The sequence below is a fragment of the Carettochelys insculpta genome, chromosome 26 (assembly GCF_033958435.1).
Source record: "Carettochelys insculpta isolate YL-2023 chromosome 26, ASM3395843v1, whole genome shotgun sequence".
Classification (NCBI taxonomy): Eukaryota; Metazoa; Chordata; order Testudines; family Carettochelyidae; genus Carettochelys; species Carettochelys insculpta.
The window spans coordinates 16,479,084-16,501,074 of record NC_134162.1 but is presented as its reverse complement, the minus strand read 5'-3'; the positions used below and the strand labels follow the sequence as shown (position 1 = coordinate 16,501,074).

The 21,991-nt window shown below is 41.6% G+C and overlaps 1 protein-coding gene across 2 annotated transcripts in view; it reads left to right on the top strand.

Annotated features, from left to right (window-relative positions):
* The window catches only part of TRIM33 (tripartite motif containing 33), a 76,664-nt gene extending 55,525 nt beyond the window's left edge, over positions 1-21,139 (top strand). Inside the window, exons 9-20 of one of the 2 annotated variants that reach the window (XM_074977314.1) lie at positions 5,396-5,640; positions 5,943-6,107; positions 7,420-7,620; positions 9,891-10,023; positions 12,676-12,739; positions 13,119-13,278; positions 14,489-14,835; positions 15,228-15,351; positions 16,280-16,354; positions 17,061-17,213; positions 19,268-19,318; positions 19,399-21,139. In XM_074977314.1, coding sequence (XP_074833415.1) covers positions 5,396-5,640; positions 5,943-6,107; positions 7,420-7,620; positions 9,891-10,023; positions 12,676-12,739; positions 13,119-13,278; positions 14,489-14,835; positions 15,228-15,351; positions 16,280-16,354; positions 17,061-17,213; positions 19,268-19,318; positions 19,399-19,611 — 1,931 coding nt within the window. In that variant the 3' untranslated portion in view covers positions 19,612-21,139. The remainder of the gene's footprint in view (positions 1-5,395; positions 5,641-5,942; positions 6,108-7,419; positions 7,621-9,890; positions 10,024-12,675; positions 12,740-13,118; positions 13,279-14,488; positions 14,836-15,227; positions 15,352-16,279; positions 16,355-17,060; positions 17,214-19,267; positions 19,319-19,398) is intronic. The other variant, XM_074977315.1, reaches the window with a different exon arrangement.
* Positions 21,140-21,991: the final 852 nt, after the last annotated feature.

Genomic DNA, 21,991 nt, shown 5'->3' with positions numbered 1-21,991 from the left:
TCACCACAGACAAATGGGTGCTGGAGATCATAGCCACGGGGTACGCCATCCCCTTCCAGTCGCTCCCACCGCCATGACCTCCACCCAGGCCCCACCTCCAGGAGGCCTCCCACGTAGCGAGGCTCAAGCAGGAGGTAGACCATCTCATGCTCACAGGGGCAGTGGAAAGAGTGCCGGAGCAACTGCAAGGGAAAGGGTTCTACTTGAGGTACTTCCTCACGGAGAAAAAGACAGGAGGCTGGAGGCCCATCTTAGATCTTCGAGGCCTCAACCGGTACCTGCGCAAGCAACGCTTTTGGATGATCACAATCGCCTCCATCCTTACAGCACTAGACGATGGAGATTGGTTCGCAGCCCTCGACTTACAAGACGCGTATTTTCACATAACTATCCATCCAGCTCACAGACGATTCCTCTGGTTCATGATAGGCAAAGAACATTTTCAATACAAGGTCCTACCGTTCGGCCTCTCCTCGTCCCCCAGGGTCTTCACCAAGACCTTGGCAGTGGTGTCAGCCTACCTGCACCGACAGGGGGTATTTATATTCCCGTATCTGGACGACTGCCTACTCAAAGGGGCCTCGAAGGAGGAGGTACTACGCATGATACACGTCACAGCAGGCACATTCTCTTCGCTCGGCCTGGTTATCAATCTGGCAAAATCAAAGATAGACCCCACACAGGACATAGAGTTCATAGGGGCACGCATAAATTCTATTACAGCGAGAGTGTATCTACCAGAGACACGCTTTCGGGCCATCGGCTCCCTCGTGCAAGTCATCACCTTCAGCCCTACGGTGCCAGTTCTGACGTGCTTACAGCTGCTGGGCCACATGGCAGCAGCAACATTCGTAGTACAGAACACCAGGTTACACATGCGCAGCATGCAGCACTGGCTGGCGAGTGTGTACAAACCGGCAGCACACACCGTTCACAGGGTGGTGTTGCCCACCACAGAGGTGCGCAGATCCCTGCAATGGTGGGTAAACCCCAAGAACTTGCTAACGGGTACCCTTCCACCAACCACAAATATCTGTTTTTCTTACTACAGATGCCTCCCTCATAGGGTGGGGAGCGCACATGGGCGAAGAGGTGACGCAAGGGCTGTGGTCCTCCACGGAGCAGTCACTGCACATAAATATACTGGAGCTCAGAGCGGTGTTCAGTGCCTGCAGACACTTTAGAGACCATATACAAGGCAAAGTAGTCGGGATCAGTACAGACAATACCTCCACCATGTTTTATATAAATCGGCAAGGAGGAGCTCGGTCCTGTGCCTTATGCGCGGAAGCAGTCCGGTTGTGGAACTGGTGCATCGCCAACAATATAACCTTGAAAGCCTCGTACTTACCAGGCGCTCGCAATGTGAAAGCAGACCAGCTGAGCAGGCGTTTCGCACTCACGCACGAGTGGCAGATCCGTCCCGATCTGCTACGACCGATTTTTCATGCATGGGGTTTTCCCCAGATAGACCTGTTTGCTACTTTACACAACAAGAAGTGCCCACGATTCTGCTCCAGGGCAGGACTGGGATGGGAGTCCCTGGGGGACGCATTCACAATCTCCTGGAGGGGCCCCCTGCTTTACGCTTTTCCTCCCACAGTGCTGATCCACAAAGTCTTGCAGAAAGCCAGGAGGGAAGGAGCCCGAATGATCCTGATAGTCCCAACGTGGGATCAACAGCAATGGTTCCCCCTACTCCTGTGCATGTCGGACCGTCCACCGATGCCCCTTCCGGTGGCCCCGGATCTGCTCACGCAAGCCCAGGGGTCCATAGTGCATCCGCACCCCCAAGGTCTGCGACTACAAGCATGGTTAATCCATGGCTCAGCTCCCTAGAGAGCACATGCACGGAGGAAGTGCAACAAGTCCTAGAAAGTAGCAGGAGGACTTCCACCAGGAAGACCTACAAGCAGAAATGGACTCGCTTCACGGCATGGTGTTCTACCAAACAGCTAGCCCCCCTTTCGGTGCCTATACCTGTAATATTAGAGAATCTACTGGACCTCAAGAGAGGAGGACTCTCACTATCCTCGTTAAAGGTCCACCTTGCCACCATTTCGGTGTTCAGACACGAAGAGGAAGGGCACACGGTGTTCGCCCATCCCATGGTTACCAGGTTCCTCAAAGGGTTGGTAAACCTATACCCCCCTCGGAAACCGCTTCCACCTTCGTGGAACTTGGACCTGGTGCTTAATGCGTTAACGGGACCACCGTTCGAGCCTTTGGCCACGGTTTCCCTCCGCCTCCTTACGATAAAGACGACCTTTCTTCTAGCAATCACGTCAGCTCGCAGGGTGAGCGAGCTTGCGGCAGTTATGGCAACGCCACCCTGCACTGTTTTTTCCAAGGAGGCGGTAACCATACGGCTGCATCCAGCCTTTGTTCCTAAAGTTTCTTCTGAGTTTCATGTTAACGAACCTATTGTTTTACCCTCGTTCTATCCAAAGCCTCATAACTCTAACAAAGAGGCGCGCCTACACCTCCTGGGTGTGAGGAGGGCGCTAGCCTTCTACATAGACAGGACCAAGTCCTTCCGGAAAACGGATAGACTCCTAGTCTCTCTCGCTCCCAAATCGAAAGGAGAAGGTCTCTCTTCGCAGAGAATCTCGAAGCACATCGTATCCTGCATAAAAATGTGCTACGAACTCAAAAAGACTCCTTTACTGGCCACGCCCAGGGCTCACTCCACTAGGGCGGTGGCGGCATCAAGAGCCTTTTTCAAGGGTGTTGCGCTGAAAGACATTCGCAGAGCGGCGACCTGGTCATCCTATGACACCTTCGCCAAACATTACGCCCTTCACAGGGTATTCCAAGAGGATACCCGTCTCTCGACAGCGGTCCTCTCGGGGATAAGCTGCACATAATCCAATTACCCACCTCCTTTCTTGGGTTACTGCTGGGTAGTCACCTAATGTGGAGCATCCACAGGGACACTCGAAGAAGAAAGAAAGGTTACTCACCGTAGTAACGGTGGTTCTTCGAGATGTGTCCCCGTGGGTGCTCCGCTACCCGCCCATCCTCCCTGCTTCGGGTCTCTGTTTAGTGTTTTGCAGGAGCATCCGAGGCGGTTGGTCAAGGAACTGGCGGGACAGGATCGTGCACGTGGCCAGGAGCGCGCAAGGGAGCGGCGTGCGCCGGCGCATGCGCGGTCCCGCAGAAACTGCTTGGAAGATCCGATCTGCGGCGGCGGGCGAGCCCGACGCCTAATGTGGAGCACCCACGGGGACACATCTCGAAGAACCACCGTTCCTACAGTGAGTATCCTTTCTTTCTGCAACCAGGGAAGTAGGAGGAGCACCTGGAGCTCCTTTTGAAAGGTAAATCCTGGGATTGGGGGACAGCTGAGGGGAGAGAAGCTTGGTGGTGGGTTAGAGGTGTTGGGGGATGGAGTTGAGCCAGAACCATGTGCGGGGGGGGGAGGGGTCAACGCAGTTAAGCTAGAGCCACGCGTGAGGGTGGTGATCTGGAGCTGTGCTCTGGTGGTGAGCCGGGCTCCGGGGGTGGGGTTGAGTTGGAGCTGTGAGCAGGGCTGGTGGGGAGGGCTGAACTGGGGCCGCATGAGAGACTGGCCAGGGGGGAACAAGATTTTGATCTGCATTTAACTCTCATTTACGTTAGTTAAGCACATCTTGAACTTGTGCATTTACAGGGTTTACTGTATTTAATTGTAAGAATGTGGTCACTGAGGCCTGATGTCTTGTCTTCTTCTTGGGCTGGCCTTGCCTGCTTGTCCATTGATAGAGGATTCCTTTTTCCCATCCTAAGTTTAAGAGCCTCTGTCCAGTTTTGGTGTAATCTCCTCCAAAATTTACCTGTCATTTGGATTGAAATGCGCAAAAGAAATTTGATATCACATGCTGTCTGACAGTGCCTACTGGCCTTGCTCTGTTTTCCTTTCACCAGCTGATAGAGACCCTCTTGTAATTGCTGAGGCTAGACTTTTAGTTTGTCATTCTTAATAGATGTGTTCTACAAGCATTTTCTTTTGGCAGGATTACTTTGTTTTAGATTAGGGTAAATTGGGTGAAAATAATGAAGACTCAAAGCATTTCCACTGAATGGGTTCTCTATTTCTGAAGTGTATTGTTGACAGGTGGGGATGCAAAAGGAATGAACACTCCGGACTTCTTCATTAGCCTTGTATCAGAAATAATACTAGATTTGGTTTATCTTTAAAATGGTTTGAGCCTGTGTAACTCTTAAAAGGACTGGACTAGACATGATAGTTATACCATTGCTGCTTTCAGAAAGTGCCGTATTTAGTTTTTAGACAATACAGTAATCCCTTGAAATTTACAATTTCGAGTTGCACGTAACTCACATTAACATGAATTAAGCACAATTCAAAATCCTGCTCCCCCTGCCCCTGCTTCAGCCCCCACTCCCTCTGCGTGCGGCCTCGGTTCAAACTTCCTGTGGCCCCAGTTCACACCCCCCTCACCCAACCTGCCTCCACTTCCGGCTCCAGCTCAGCACCCCTCCCTTTCCCCGTCCAGCCCTAACCCATCCTGGGCTTAACTGCCCCTCCACCCCCCGACCCATCCCACAGCCCCAACCTACTACTAGGCCTAATCCTTCCCAACTGCCCCCCCCCGCCCCCTCAACCTGCAGGAGTTACCTTTCAAAAGGAGCTCCAGGTGCTCCTGCTGCTTCCCCAGCTGCAGAACCTGCATTCGGCTGGGGAAAAAGCTGCCCCTTGCCTTAATGCGAAGTTCAGGTTCCTCACGGGTGCACGTGAAAACAACTTTTGCATACCTTGAGGGACTACTGTAGTTATAAGCATGCATTCTAGGGTGCATGCACTTATACCAATGTAAAGGAGGTGCCCCATAGAAATGTACTTATTCCTCTTCCTGCACCGAGATAGCTATATGGAATAAAGTATCTTTGTGCTGAGATAATGGTGACCTCACTCGCTGGATTGTACTGGTAGCTTAGTATAGTTTTCAGTATCGACAAGGCCTAAGCACAACGGACAATAGCAGTTCTGCCCAAAATATATTTTAAGACTTTAGTGTGACAGAGTTTAACGAAGCCCTGGTCTGTTACAGTGGATATTGCTGGCGGGCAAAAAGGTTGGTGGCACATAAACTTTTCTGAGCTGGAGTTATTGTGGAGTAATGATGATTTATCCTGTGTCAGTGTAGAAAGTATGTCACCTAAGGAACAATGCAAACGAATCCGTGGCTACTCTGCATTTAGATTGAATCAAAAATGCTTCCAAATGGCTGTGGAATCTTAATTTAGACTTAAACTGCTTTCTTCATTGTAATGTAAAATATGGAGGAAACAGCAGTAAAAAGTTCAGAGATTAGTTTTGAATCTTTATCAGCAGTTGAGTTTGGGTAGAAATTTTGTAGTTCCTCAAGCTTGCTTTTTCTCTATTCTGCAGGTAATCTTGTTATTGAAAATAAGCCAACTCCTGGCTACACTCCTAATGTAGTTGTTGGGCAAGTTCCTCCAGGAACAAACCACATTAACAAAGCCCCTGGACAAATTAATCTAGCACAGCTGCGGCTCCAGCATATGCAGCAGCAGGTGTATGCACAAAAACACCAGCAATTGCAACAAATGAGGATGGGACAACCAGCTGGGCCTCTGCCTAGGCAAGCAGGCCCTCAAATGTTACAGCAACAGGTAAGTGTTCCTGAATGTTATCTTATGTTGCAGTAAAACAGTAAGACTTAATCTGCTCCTCAAAAACATGATCTGATACCTGATTATATTGTACAGAATTAACTTAAAATGTACAAGCAATCCAGACTTAGAAATTTGACATTCTCCAAGTGGGGCAGTGGGTGGCTTTTCTAGAGATTATGTAAATTATTAGTAATTGCATCTACTTCTGTGGAAGATTTGCTTTTCATTTCCTTATGTTAACATCAGGAATCTTTCTTTTAAAAAAACAAAAACAAAAACAAAAACCCAAACCCTTGTAGCCTCCTAGGTTGATCAGCATGCAGACCATGCAGAGGGGTAACATGAACTGCGGGGCTTTCCAAGCACACCAGATGAGAATGGCTCAGAATGCTGCTCGTATACCAGGAATACCACGCCACAACGGAGCCCAGTACTCCATGATGCAGCCACACCTTCAGAGACAAGTATGTACCAAGTATACTTTATGGGAGCCCAAGCAGATCAAGTTTTCGTTTAAAAGCTTACTTAGTTCATGGATAGTTCTCCTATATATGCGTGTGTATACATAGATTAAAAATGAGCGGATGTGTATAGCTCGACTGTCAGATCTACATGAGTGGCTAGCATTTCATGTATTGTCTGATATTTCAAAATTATTTCAATGCAAAAAATCTAATTACTTTTCATTGTTTTCATACTGCATTCTAGTTGGCTAAGAAGCTGAAACAAGAACAAGGAGTTTCAGTTTGTGGTGGCTGCTGAGTGTTTCTCAGCTCACACCATGCAAAACCATTTTCATGATTTTTTAACAACATTTTTAAACTAAATGTTGGTCCCAAGCAACAATGAATATTCTTGAGACAAATGTGTCAACATTAGATAAATATGCATAATAAAAATATCTGAAATAATGGAGCATTAGCTTAATTAGAAAAGCAGAAGGAAAGGTTGTTTTTAAAAAGATAACATGGAATCCTAAAAGGTTAGGGTTGGAAGAGACCTCAGGAGGCCATCTAGTCAAACCCTCTGCTCCAAGCAGGACCAACCTCAACTAAATCATCCCAGCCACAGTTTTGTCAATCCAGGTCTTAAAAACCAATAAGGATGGAAATGTGCACTACTTTTCTAGGTAACCCATTCCAGTGCGTAATTAATAAACATTCTGTATTAGTGCTCTTAAAATAATACAGCTATGGATATTCTGCAAGTGCAGGCCCTACCAAATCCCTTGATTTAAAATGCTACATTTCTAAGAAAATACTTCCCTCCCACGAACAGCAGTAAGAACCTTAGAAAACCATGGGATCCACACTGTACTCAATATCTCTAGCTATTCAGAGTTTTTATTTTCCATTCTATTCCATTCCAATATTAAACGCTGCTGCATTAGATTGTATTCTTTATACAGAAAAGTGACTATTCACTTAAATAAAAAAAAAAATTACTAAATTGACAACGGCTATTTGGGTGTCAGGGACCATCATAAGAACATAAGAACATAAGAATGGCCATACTGGGTCAGACCAAAGGTCCATCAAGCCCAGCATCCCATCTGCTGACGGTGGCCAATGCCAGGTGCCCCAGAGAAGGAGAACAGAAGACAAGTGATTTATCTCCTGCCATCCATCTCCTGCCCTTGTTATGAAGGCTAGGGGCACCATACTTTATCCCTGGCTAATAGCCATGGTTCAAAGTCCTAATATTTTAGTACCCTGGTGAATATTTTGCTGCCTTTAGCCCTAACACAATAGCTGTTTCTCCTGATTCTTCCAACAGCATTCTAACCCGGGGCATGCCGGGCCCTTTCCAGTTGTTTCAGTGCACAACAACGCTATCAATCCAACTAGTCCTACGACAGCGACTATGGCAAATGCAAACCGTGGTCCAACAAGTCCATCTGTGACAGCAATAGAACTTATTCCGTCGGTCACAAACCCGGAGAATCTACCTTCTCTGCCAGATATTCCACCCATACAGGTTAGTGCAGAAGATCAGCTTGTTCTGCTATAGACAAAGGTGATTGCTAACTTTTCTTCATTGATATTATTTTTCTTCACAGGTTTTTTTGTATATGTATCATTAAAGGTTGTGATAAGGCTGTTTGTGACCATTCTAAATAGTAAGAATGGGAGTTGGCAGTCTTATGTTGGAGTATGATTTAAGAGCTAAATTTTAAGCTATTTTTGAAAACTTGATTTTAATTGTTACTTTCAACTTTTTTATATTGAAATTCTTCTTGTTGATGCTGCAGTAATTTTATGTTGAAGTGAGTTTGTTTGCTCTTACGAGAGTGTGTAATATAGTTGTAGCACTGAGATTGAAACACTTCTGTGTGTGCTTAACTTCAAATGTGCAGTCTCACTAGTCATTTGAACTATTCCTGTAAGTAAAACTATAGTCCTGCCTAATAGAATTAGGTTTTTTTCCAAAAGCACTTAGCATTTTATATATTTATAATCTGAAATTGTAATACAGTAGAGTCTCACGATTTGTGAACTTTAATGTTCACGAATTCAGTTATTCGCAAGTTACTGGTTCCCCCGGGGACCGCAGGCAGGAGAGAGCAGCTGTCACTTCCCCTGGGGCCCTGGGCACCTCTGTATTTGCAAAAAATCAACATTTACGAGGGTTCTAAACACAGAACCCTTCTGAATCTTGAGACCCTACTGTATAAATTTTCTAACTAATTTTACAGAGTCTCAACTTGAATAAATCTGATACATGGGTGGGGGGGAAAAAGTCTAATGAATTAGATTAGTCATTTTACATTGCCTTGCAGTTTAAATTGTTCCACTTGGCAAAACTATCAAAACAAAAAAGCAGTCCAATCACACTTTAACGACTAACGAGATAGTTTATTAGGTGATGAGCTTTTTTGGGACAGACCCACTTCTTCAGATCATAGCCATACCAGAACAGACTCAATATTTAAGGCACAGAGAACCAAAAGTAGTTATCAAAGTTGGCAAATCAGAAAAATATTATCAAGGTGAGCAAATCAGAGAGCAGAGGGGCAGAAGTGGCGGGGAGAGTCAAGAATTAGATAAAGCCAAGTATGCAAAAGAGCCCCTATAATGAGCTAGAAAATTCCCATCCCCGTTCAAACCATGTGTTAATGTGTCGAATTTGAATATAAAGAGTTCAGCAGCCTCTCTTTCCAAATGGCTGTGAAAATTCCTCTTCAGTGAAACGCAGACTTTCAGATCATTAACAGAATGGCCCTCACCATTAAAGTGCTGGCTGACAGGTCTGTGAATCAGGAGTGTTTTTATGTCTGTTTTATGCCCATTAATTCTTTGTCGATGACAGTTTGAAGTCTGTCCAATATACAAAGCATCTGGGCATTGTTGGCACTTGATGACACATCTGCTGCTAGTTGAGGAACATGAGAATGTGCCCGTGATTCTGTGAATAACCTGGTTAGGCCCAGTGATGGTATCTTCAGAACAGATATGTGGACCAAGTTGGCAACAGGCTCTTTTTCATACTTTCCTTTATCTAATTCTTGATTCTCCGCCCCCCCAACCCCTTTGCGCTCTGATTTGCTCACCTCGATAATATTTTTCTGATTTGTCAACCTTGATTACTATTTTGGGTTCTCTGTGTCTTAAATATTGAGTCTGTTCTGGTATGGCTGTGATCGGAAGAAGTGGGTCAGTCCCACGAGAGCTCATCACCTAATAAACTATGTTGTTAATCTTTAAAGTGCTACTGGACTGCTTTTTTGTTTTGCTAGTATATTGACTAGCACAGCTGTCTGTCTGTTACTTGGTGAAACTAGTTTCCTACATAGTGAAGACATTTGCATATTTGAAAGTGATATTTAAAAAACAGGCTGCCTAACATGCTTTCCAGTGAATCTTGACTGTTAACACTAAAAATAAAGCATATCGGAACATCACAAGTTCTGGTACTGTTTTTATTTGGTTTTGTCCATTGTTCAGCATTCTCAAGCGTAAGAAATGATCTTGCAGGTACTGAAGGTTCTCTGAATGGAGGTTATAATCATAAAAAGATGAGCATTCAGAATGTATGGTGAATTAATATTGCTTTTATTAAATGGTCCTGGTTCCTTCTAACTACTGATGAGTTACACTGGTAGAAGACACTTGCAAATTTAAATTTGATTAAACAAACTAACCTAATATGCATGTATATTTAAATATGCATATAGATGGAAAACTCGTAATGATTTAATCTCTTGACTTCCACAGCTCAAATTTTGTTTTTGTTTGATTTGTTTTCAGCTGGAGGATGCTGGGTCAAGTAGTTTAGATAACCTACTAAGTAGATATATCTCAGGCAGTCATCTACCCCCTCAGCCTACAAGTACCATGAATCCTTCCCCAGGACCCTCAGCTCTGTCTCCAGGATCATCAGGTAAACTAGAATGAGGGTAGTAGGTGTTGTTTTAATATTTGAATCTTAAAATCATTGGAAAGCAGTTTCCTCAGTGTTCAAGGAACCGGTGTTCCTCTTTCCTTGATATGTGTGCCTACTAGGCTCGGTCGTTAATTTGTCTTTCCACATACATCAAACTCTTTAATGCCCTACTCCTTTCCCCCAAAATGTTAATTGCATGGGAAGAAATTGCACACAAGGAAAACATAGTATTCTTCTTTGAGTGCTTGCTCGTATAATTTTCAGTAAACACACCTCACCCAAGAGGAGAGGTCAAAGTCAGGAGGTTGCTGACTCGAATACAGCAGTGCACGATGCTGCATCTTGCCAGGATTGCTAATTCTAACGATCACACACTGTAAACTTCAGGGCAAGGGTCAGCAATGTCCGGTACGGGTGCCAAGACAAGTGAGCCGATTTTCATCGGCAGTCAAAGTAGGAGCTCAGCCCCATCCTCCCCGCCGCCTCCCCGCCACATGCAGCTGGGAGCTTACATAAAGCTATGCTACCTGTGGATTAACAAAAGACCAGCCAAAGCTACCAACCACCACCTACATGGTTATGTTCTGCATCTTTATTTATTAACAAAGCTGTTTGAAGTAGGACTGTTAGTGACTTTAAAAAGTATCACTGGCACTTGGACTGTTCATCGAGGTTAAAAGGCCAAATTTCAACCTTTCCGCCTCAGAAAGGTTGCTGAGCCCTGGCTGAGGGTCTCATGGCGCTTGCAGTGCAGGAGAGGGACAGTTCCAACAGCAGTCGCTGGCACTAAGAAGGAAATGAGGGGGGTCAGGTCAGCAGTGTAATATATATATATATATATATTTTATATGAGTGCTGCACTGGTGTCATTCAACGGGGCTAGGTTAAAAGGTTAACACAGTCTGCATGGGCACCTAATTGGAACAGACATGAGAAAGCACTTGAATTATATGTGCTTCTGAAAGCCTTGCACAAATAGCAAGCTCTTTACATAACTCTGGATCTCTGTCCCAATAATTGTAAATTCCCTTCCTGAAATCTGGAATGGACTGCAGTTTCGGAAGTCAGATCATTCATACTGAACTGTGGACTAGGCTCTAAGTCTGCAAGGTGATATGGTAACAAAAAGGGCAAATGACCTTCGAGAGAACATGGAGAGCTATAATGTCACAGTACAGAGATATGTTGGTTCCTCTCTGGGCCACTGGCAAAAAGTTCCTTGCTTTTTGTAACTGTCACTCTTTGAGAGGCGTGGCTCACATCTCTTCCTTTCCCTCTGTCGGATTTGCCAGCAAGAAGGAACTGAGGAGCAGCTGGGCTGGTGAGGTTGTACATAGGGTGTTGCACTGATGTCACTCCAAGGGTCTCCACAGCCAGCTTGAGGTGTCGTTGCTAGGGTAAAACTTTCTGACAGCCCTGCATGTGGCATACAACCATTTGGGATAGATGTGAGCAACACATCTCTAACAACTGTGTGACAACAACCATGGGGTTTTTTTAAAGCTTTTGTTCTGCATCTGAACAAACTACATTACTGAAATTGCTTAACAGTACATAATGCAAATGGCCATGTCATATATGTGAGACACAAGAAAAACTGCTTTCAGCAACTCTATGCTGGTCTTCCCATCACTTATTCCTTCCTCTGCAACCCTTCAAGCTTACTAGGTCTGAATTGTGAGTTAGTGTATGCTTTCCACAGAAATGTATTTTCTCTAAGCTCACATGCAAAATGCAGTCTGTGGGTCTTCTTTTCTACTGATTTTATTTGCAATAGCAAACAATCCAACTGTGTTAAAACAGGGAGTGGAAAGTTGGCTGTAAAACATGAGTTGAAAATAAGACCAGAAACTTAAATTTCAAGCGACAACTTCTTTTCAGAGACAATTTGCATTTATTTGTAACACGTTGGTGGTGATTACCAGATCAGGCTAGTTCATAGATAAAAATAGGGCAGCTAGGTCAAGAATATGGCTGTCCTTCATATTTGCTTTAAGTCGTTCCTGGGACACTATGCAAAAATGCAGTTGACAAACTAGTGCAAAACCATCAGATTCTGTATCAGAACTGCTTTTCAGTGTTGAGGAAAGGACTGAAATAGCAGTGGTTCTCAACTAACGGTATATGTGATCCTGAGAATAGGCAATGTGTTCTTGGAGGTACTTTAAGATACCTAGTTGTTTGCCTCGTTTACCAAGAAGCTACAAAGAAGCAGTAGCAAACTAAGCACAAACCGCAATTTCATACAGGTCACGTGTTTGTTCTGCTTTATATACTAGTTAGTGAAATGTAAATAATATTTACATTCCATTTGATTTATAACTGTATGGTAAAAATGAGAAAGGAAGGAAGCAATTTTTCTGTAAGTATGTACCATGACAATTTTTGTTATTTATATTTGTTTTTTGTTAGCAAGAATTTTGAAGTGAAGTGAAACTTGAAGTTACACAAGTCAGAGCAGCTTCTTGAGGGGGTTACCTTAGCCTGGAAAGGTTGGGAGCCACGGAACTAAAGGATCGCTAGCATCACTGGCTTGCATGAATCACTTACTTATTCCAGCTAGTACCGCTTTCATTTATGGTGCTGCAAAACACTAGTTATAAGTATCCTACTATAGTTACTTATGAAAGGTGATTTATACTTTTTCAGGGTTATCCAATTCCCATACCCCAGTGAGGCCACCCAGCACCTCAAGCACAGGTAGCAGAGGCAGGTGAGTATGTTCCTTGTTAACATTGTGCATCTGAAAAATCAAATATAAAGATCACAATAAAGTTATCACTAAATCAACAGCAAGTCACTATTACTGTTACAAATATGACCCCTTGAGGGGCACATGCATATAGCAAAATAATTACTGAAAACTTATGTTGCCAGAAGTCTGTCCTTATTTGGTTAAAATGTAGGCACCATAAAATTCCAAGTCACAGCTTTGGCTTTCAGTGTTCATTTAGGACTAAAAGGGATTTTGAGAAGTTAAGTCCATCCTCCCCTGAGATGGCAGGACCAAGCAAACAAATTAACATCATCTCTGACAGGTGTTTTGCCAGTGTCAACTGTAACTTAGCTTTCCATGTCCTCTGTCTTTGAAGCTGTGGTTCATCAGGCAGAACTGCTGAGAAGACTGGCATTAACTTCAAGTCTGACCATGTGAAAGTCAAGCAAGAGCCAGGGACAGAGGAAGAGATATGCAGTTTCTCAGGAGCAGTGAAACAAGAAAAAACAGAGGATGGCCGGAGGAGTGCATGCATGGTACAGTTGCTGTGTGAATTTCATGTTGCCCCTCCCCAACAACATCTTTAAGAATTTGAAAATCCATAAATGGTGCTTACAGGCCCTGGAGATAGAAGAGGAAGGTACCAGCCCCAAGTAACTTCCCTGAACTCTGTTCTGTATGGGCGGATTAGAGGGATATGGGGACACTTGAGTTGCCTTGATACCTCTGCCAAAACTTCAGCTGAGGCTCCCAGCTGTGTGGCTGGATTTAGTGATGTGGACATCAGTCTAGTGGCAAAAAGACTGGAATCGCCACTTATTTGATATATGGGCCCATATATAAATCAGATTGTAGCAATTTTGTTTGCTGCTGAGCTGGGCTGGCTTTGACCTGGCATCTTGTTACATGTGTCCTAAACCACTCACTGTTATGCATGTTGCTGTTGAGTACAGCTTTAACTGCTGTATTACCATAGTAACAAATGGCAGCTTAACCTCAAATTCGCCACTTGCTTAGGATTTGGTTCTGTCCTTTGCGGTACATGCTGAACAGTTGATCTGTTCAGCTGGAGGCAGGCTAATCTTCCAGCTAGTGCAGTCTTTGGGATCTCAGTAAAACTATCATCAAGGGTTTAGTATGTTCACTGTTTTTAATCTCTAGCCAATAAGATTGTGATAATCCACTGGCATGTTCTCACAATATGAATTCACTGAATCTTTGTAACTCTTTAAAGACCTATTCAGTTTAGCACAGAAAATAGTTTAATCTACCAAATACATAAATGGGGCTTCTTAAACAGATTTAGCAGAATGAGCTCATTGTGAAGTTTGCAGTCTGATTCAGAGGAACTGCAAGAAAATGTAGCAGGGCTTCCCTTTTCTGATGGTTGTTTGAATGGAATTGTAGGCTGGGAGAAGGACAAAGAATTCATTATCCTAAAACCTTTCTTTAAAAGGATCAGCACAGGAGAATGAATGTCTGAATATTTTGGGGAAGAGTAGGATGTGGTGTTCTCCATAAAATTTGTCAGTGGAAATGGTCATCCCTTAACAGATAAAAGATTGATGTAAAAAGTTCTCTGTAACTCCAGTATCTGACAAGAGCTTGACAATATTTGTTTAAAGGAAATGTTTTAGTTTGCAGTTCTAATAAGAAGCAGATGCTTTTGACTTCCAGCATACTAGGAAAGATGACTTTGTAAAACTGATTTCTTTGCAAATTTTTCATACAGTAATTTTATTTCAGCTTAGCAGCCCTGAGAGCAGCTTGACACCACCTCTCTCTACTAATTTGCATCTGGACAGTGAGTTGGAAGTATTAGGAAGTCTTGAAAATCATGTAAAATCTGAACCAGCAGATTTAAATGAAAGTTGCAAACAGTCTGGACATAGTCTTGTAAATGGGAAATCTCCAGTGCGAAGTCTAATTCACCGGTCAGCTAGAGTTGGAGGAGAAGGGAACAACAAGGAGGATGATCCAAATGAAGACTGGTGCGCTGTATGCCAAAATGGAGGCGATCTGTTGTGTTGTGAGAAGTGCCCCAAAGTGTTTCACCTCACTTGTCATGTACCAACACTTCTCAGCTTTCCAAGGTACCAAAATTAACATCACAGTACTGGTGCCCATAAAGAGCTTTGTGGGTTGATTCACATGGTGAAACTCAATAGCACAAGAGGATCTGGAACCTAAATGCCCAAGAATTGCATAGAAACTTTCCTAGCATTTATATTGTCTCTGCTCCTAGGATTCATTTTTGTGCTGATTCCGTCAGTGTCTGTATTTTCCACTGACTTGTAAAGGCATGCTCAGAGTGCTGCTTGTATACAGGAATAACACACCATGGTAAATTCAACACTATTAGGAGTCTTTAATGAGGGACAGCTTGACTTTTGAAAGCCCTAGAAGCTTTAGAAACATTGTAGTAGTCACATGGGAGATGTAATCTCTGGTGATTCCTGGACTAATTGTGTGTCTTCCTGTTTAGTGGTGAGTGGATATGTACCTTCTGCAGAGATCTAAGCAAACCTGAAGTAGAATATGATTGTGACAATTTGCAACATAGTAAGAAGGGAAAAACAGCACAAGGCTTAAGTCCTGTGGACCAAAGGGTATGTGTGAAATACTGTACTGTCAGTATCTGCATCTAAAAGCTTTGATTGTCTGATTTATTGGTCGTCCCTATATATTAGCTATACTTGTCCAGTAGGTTAAAAGTTCTGGGAGAGTGCACAACCAATAAAATATTTTAAACTTTAAGTATGAATTTAATCTCCTAAAAGCTTTTAATAGGAAGCTCTTTTGTGGATTTAACATGGATGTTTAACCTACCGACACAACAATAAGTAAATTGGATTACTTAAATTCATGAGGAAGTGTGCTGGTAGGTATTTCTAAGAGCATGTGTATGACAAAATGTCTGTCAAAATGATTTGTAGTCGTACAGTGAGATTCTCTACAGTATTTTGATGTCAGCAATCAGAATAGCCCTTAGAACTTCTTCACCACAAATAATTTTTTTAGAGGATCTTAACAATCAATTGAAATAGGAAAATGCTCAAGGAGAAATACTGAAGAGAATTATTTGCATGTAATTTCAGATTTATTTAATTCTGGGTTTATTAAAAAAAGACGTTCAATTGCATTTAACAATATGAATAGGAGCGATGTCACTGAACATCTACTAGTTGCTCTGTTCTAGTTGGATATTTTACTAATTGCCCTATTCTGCGACTTTTTTTATTTTAAATCCGGTTTTCTTGTAGAGAAAGGAAAGCAAAAAAAAAAAAAAGTCCAAGTTTTATATTAAGTGTATTAAGCGACCCATGATGAAGACACTTTCCTGCTCTAACCATATGTAGTCTATAAATTTTACCTTTTAGGCTCTTAGAACAAATGAAGAGGCTTCTTTCTAGTCTTGAAGAACTTCATATTATGTTAATGAAGCTGTACAATTTGAATCTATATTAGTTGTATGCCAGTTTTTAGACTGATGATTTAAAAGGGATATTCACTTGTAGTTTTTTGTTCCCTTGCAAGAAATGTGAACGTCTCCTGCTTTACCTATATTGCCACGAGCTGAGCATTGAATTCCAAGAGCCAGTCCCAGCCTCGGTGAGTCTCCTGCTAGGTGATACTATGGAACAAAAATAAAATGCCAACAGTGTTCCCAGAAGGGGGCACCATTGTAATAAGTGTTTGTTTTTTCTTTTTTGTTTTTTGAATGAGCTGCTTGCTCTTGCAGTAGAGAGGCTTCTGGAGTAAAACCGGTGTGAAAACTTCACTGGTCCTGCCTAGCATAGTACTTCAGAACCATTGAACCTATTAATTTAAAAAAACACCTTTCCAGCAGCAATAGCTGAATGGACTGAAGCGGAATTGGGATATCTAATAAAAGGCAAAATATTTTAATATTTATGCTCAGTAAGAGGCTTTAAGAGAAAGTGTCAGCCATTTTAATGAAACAGAAAATCTAATCTGCATCAGTCTTGTATTTTGAGTTGTAAAACAAGTGATTTTAATGATTCTAGAAAAGACAGTGATTGCCTAATGTAATTATATACAAGTTTGTTTCTTGAATACTAATAATCAACACTAAAATATGTTGTGTTAATAGAATCTCTGATTGCCCTCTTTCCATCCCTTCCCTCACCAGTGAAGGTAGTTTCTTCTGATTGTCCCTTCATATGCATGTATGAGAGTGGGGTTGGCTGGATTTTGACACTTATATGTAGATTAGTTCTGCTCCTTCTGTGAAGTATGGAAAGTGCATATCAACCTTTTTTGGTAGTTTGTGATTAGATGTATGCTTTCTTCACAGATACCAAACTACTATAAAATTATAAAGAAACCAATGGATTTATCTACAGTAAAAAAGAAGTTGCAAAAGAAACATTCCCAACACTACCAAACTCCTGACGATTTTGTGGCAGATGTCCGTCTGATCTTCAAGAACTGTGAAAGGTTTAATGAAGTATGTTAACTTCCGAATTGTAGAATTTTTTAGACTGTCTTACGTAGGCCTTGTTGTACAGTTCCTTCACACAGAACTCAGCGCCATTTGTAGAGCAGATTCAGAGTCAAGCCATTTAAAAGTCAATACAAACCAATTCATTACAGATCTTGCTTTCAGTTTTAGTTAGAAGGGGCAAAAATGCACTAAAGGTAAACTTTTTGCTTGTGTTGGTGAGAAGGCAGGAACTCAGCAATAACTGTACTTATGGATTAGATTTATGATGCGGAGAGCATTTATTTGCTAAGGCCTTTTGGATAGTGCATCTTCATTGGACTGTGGCTATTGCTCAGAAGTGTGATGTGGAATAAAACGAGCAGTTGCAAATAATCTTACAAATTATGTTAAGCAGTAATGGTACATTCCATTTTATCAGTATTATGCTGTAAACTTGCATTGCTAAGGAAATAGGCTTCTCTAGAGAGAATCCCTGCTGGTTGTCTCTTCCTGAACTTCCAGAGTCAGGCTTTCATAACCGTAAGCCTTTCCTTAGTCCCAAAAGATCTGGTAGTCCTCTTCTTTTGGCTCAGAGGAATCTAGAGTGGCCCAGAAGCAGATCTTAAACAGGTGGCCCGTACAGGAAAGTAAAACTATTCTATGGAATGTAGATAGGCTGGCCAGCAGCAGTTGGACTTTTGCTCACAATTTACTGAGGAACTCAATCACATGAAAAGCTGGAGAGTGTGAACCCCTTGTAGGGTGGTACCATGTAAGGTGGTATAGAGAAAATAGCAGTAATAAAGTGGGGCAAAGAAGAGGAAAAAACTATCTGAATGTCACCAAAAAAAATCTTTCATGGTTAGCCTCCTGGAGAACTGAGGCTGGGTAGTGATGAAGGGGGAGAAGATGGCCATCTTTTTTGCCCATGATAGACATGAGAACTTGGGACATGACCTCTCTTTAGCTGTGTCAGGTGGCGGTTAATGGAGAATGTGGAAGAAGTGCATTTCTTAGAGCCGGTAGATCTAGGGAGAGAATGAAACCTTCAGTCTGGAAGAAGCCATTTCTGCTGCTTTGAAGAAGTTCGGTGTCCCATGGAAAGCGTGGCAGGAGGCTCCAGGGACAGTAGTTCTTTAAAAGCACTCGTCAGACTTGGTTCTTCTGAGTTTTGGGAGCTGCCGCTCTTGTTCTGGAAGCTGAGGCAGTCTGACCGCTCATGACTAAGAATGCAGTTTGGTCAGAGTAAAAGGATTCATCATGCACAGCACGGGTTTTTTTGTTTTTTTTATAAAAGGCAATTCTGTGGTGTGAACACAGCAATCTCGTGGCCCCTTCTCCCATGCATTAATAGCTTATGAATTAACACTGATCTAGTCCTCTTTGAAATAGAACTGGTTCAAAGCCACCTAAAAAAACGTTTTAAATGCAGTTTAGCAGGGACCACATGAAAAGTTCATTAGTTGGCCTTAATCTAGCCTCTTTCAAAGAGGAGTAGATCCTAGTGAACTAATGAATTGTTAGTGTGTAGCCATAGGCTCTGTATAAATGGCAGAATTTACAGTTCTGTGACAGCAGTGACTGCCATGACATATTCAGATCCTTAGTCACGATACAGGCTCAAATATGGCTCCTCCATTTTTATAGCTTGACACATGAAGACAATCAAAGTGGAAATAGAAGCTGTAAGAATGCACTCTTTTACAGACAAGATTTTTACAGGAGCTCTTGTTATGTTTGAAACCTCGAGCACTTACTTTCTATGATACCGTTCTGTGCACCTGAACTTTATTATAATGGACTGTTGTCGTGAGCATTTATTACCTTGTATTTTAACATGACTGGGAGCCACTTACTGTATGATAGTTTCATATCTTACCAAAGTTTCATGAAACATAGGTTTTGAACCAGTCTTATGGAGAGGGTGGTCTATATGTCATTGAATTTTAGAACTATACTGATCTGGTCATAACATTGTTTTTCCTGTTATGGCTAACTTTAATCGTCCAACCCAATGCAATCTCATAATTTTAGAAAGGATTATAATTTCATTTTTTTGACTCTGGTATCCTTTTTAGATGATGAAAGTTGTTCAAGTTTATGCAGAAACACAAGAAATTAATTTGAAGGTAAGCGTTTCAGACCACGCACACTTGATGAAGGGATGTGTATTACCAACAGGTGAATATTCCCTTTTTTTTATTTGCAGGCTGATTCAGAAGTAGCACAGGCAGGGAAAGCAGTTGCATTGTACTTTGAAGATAAACTTACAGAGATCTACCCAGACAGGACCTTCCAACCTTTGCCTGAATTTGAGCAGGAAGAGGATGATGGTGAAATAACTGAGGACTCCGATGAAGATTTCATACAGCCACGTAGAAAACGTCTAAAATCAGATGAAAGACCAGTGCATATAAAGTAATCTGATAATATGGACCTAAACCTATTGTAAAAACTGTTATTTAAGTGTTCCTGGAATATTATCATGCCTTCAGTGGTCATTTTGAAGAAGCTGATAGTTTTTAGACAGTATTAGATTACAAAAAATGTGTACAGAAACATTTTTGTCAATGGGGCAAAAGCTCGGTTGTAATTTTTGGGGGTTGGATTACTTGAAATTCCCTTTTCTTTTCTGGAGAAGTTTCTCAGCATGTTCTCACAGATAGAGGTGGGTAAATGTTGATTAAGATGCACAGTTGACGTAAGATGCTCCTTGTACAGATATGTGGACTGTCATACTTAGTGAACTTTTCTTCAAGACTGGACCAGTGCAGCAGCTGTATATCACTTTCTGGAAGGACTGCCATCTAACCTGTAAGAAATCTTGCTAAAAATCCCCTCTTGCGTGAACATAAGTGTGAATTGCATCATTGCTTTTAAACCCTTCTCATTTAAGTGATGTTGTAACTGATCTTCTGTGTTAATTCGAGTATCAAGATTCCGCTTTCTTTCTAACTTTTTATGTATAGAAACATTACAAATGATCATTAAACTGCTGTAAATGGGCAAGTGCGGGAGTGTGAGTTCCTAATGCGTGCTGGGCTAGACCTGGGTGCAGTGCGTGCTCTTCAATGGGATTCATGCACAATGTTAATGGAATCTTATACACAGAACACTTCAGTGCATTTCTTATTCAAACCTTAGGATTTTTGTTCTTCCAAATCCCCCTGCAAAGGCAAATAATGCCAACATTACATAATTTTCTGTATTTATACATTTAGACCGATAAGGTAATTGGTGATTTTTCCAGTCTTCCTTAATATCAGTTTCTGATAGACTGCTATTGGCAAACAATCTGACTACCAAATGTGTAAAAATTTTCTGTATTCACTTTGTTTAATTTGTAAATAGTGGACTGAATTTTTTTGCAGATCGGCAACATTTGCTGAGCTGTTTTTAAACTTCTATGTATTCTTACTAACGTTCCTATCAAGAACATATTTGTAATATATGCTGTCTATTTCTAACATTGCATTCATATTGAGATTCTATCTTATGTTGTTAGAGAGCTACTCGGAGCTTTCTTCAGGAGCAGCTTATGAATGAAATATCTGGAAGGATTGGAATAAACCTGTTGGAATTAGGTTACTTATCCAGCCACAAAATGGAGCACTCACACAAACCAGGGTTTGACAACTTGAGTGATCTCTGGTTCAATTACAAAAATAGATCAGTCACTATCCAAACACTGTATAAAGTAGGCAACTGAGCTGCATCTTCCCACTGAAAATTGCCTAGGTTGCAGCATTTATTGGTAGACACAGCTGCACAATGAACAAGTTCAACTGCCTTTAATGGCCTGATCTGCAAAGATGGGCACCAAGAAATGTCATTTTTAGCTTTTGTACAGAACCGTTTTTTGTTAGGATAAGGTGAAACAGTCCTGTGCGTGAATGCAAACCAGACAGGATGAACAGAATACAAATTTACCATGAAATGTTGCTTAAATACATGCAGCATGAGTGATTCATATGATAAAGCTCACATGTAAAGATTTAACTTCACCAGAAAGCAAAGCTAAATATATTAGCAAAAAAAAAATTATTTAACCAACATAAATGATCTAAAAATAATTATTTATGCACAATTTTAGGATTAGTTTTCTTACATAGTCAAAAAAATGAATTCAGGTGTGATTAAATATCATCTGTAATATGGAAAGGGATTTGAGGACACTGATGGCTTTGTCTTACTTGCTTAGGTTACCTTAAATGTTGCACTTAAACAAAACTGTTGGATACTTCTTGTTTTATTTTGTTCAAATGATATTTTCCCAAAGGATTTTTTCCATTAGATGTAGTTTTCATAAACAATTTATCTTAACACAAAAAGTAGTTCCCCAACTACTTAAAAATGAACAGACAGACATTCATGTATTGACAATCTGCGTCAGTAGACATGGATGGAAAAAATGTGAAGGAAAGTCTAACCTCTTGGTACGATTAGATCACTTAATGACTTTACACTCATTACCTTTTTTTTTTTTGTTTCTAATTTATCATCTTAGAAAAATTTGCCTATTAAAATAGGAATATTCACTATTAAAATTATAATGCAAAATGAGGTTTTGTAGATTGTCTTCAGTTTTTGTTGCCAGTTTTTATGGCTTTAAAACTGCATTCTGCAAATGTAACATTTTGAGATAACATCTTGGACATTTTGTGTGTGTTCTACTCCATATAAATAGGTAGATTTTCTCTGAGAAATTATGTTAAACTTTAACATAGCCTTTCTTCAATGACTTCTATCTACAAAGCATCCTTAGTGACGCTAAGCTTTGATCTTCAAATTTTATTCTTGCA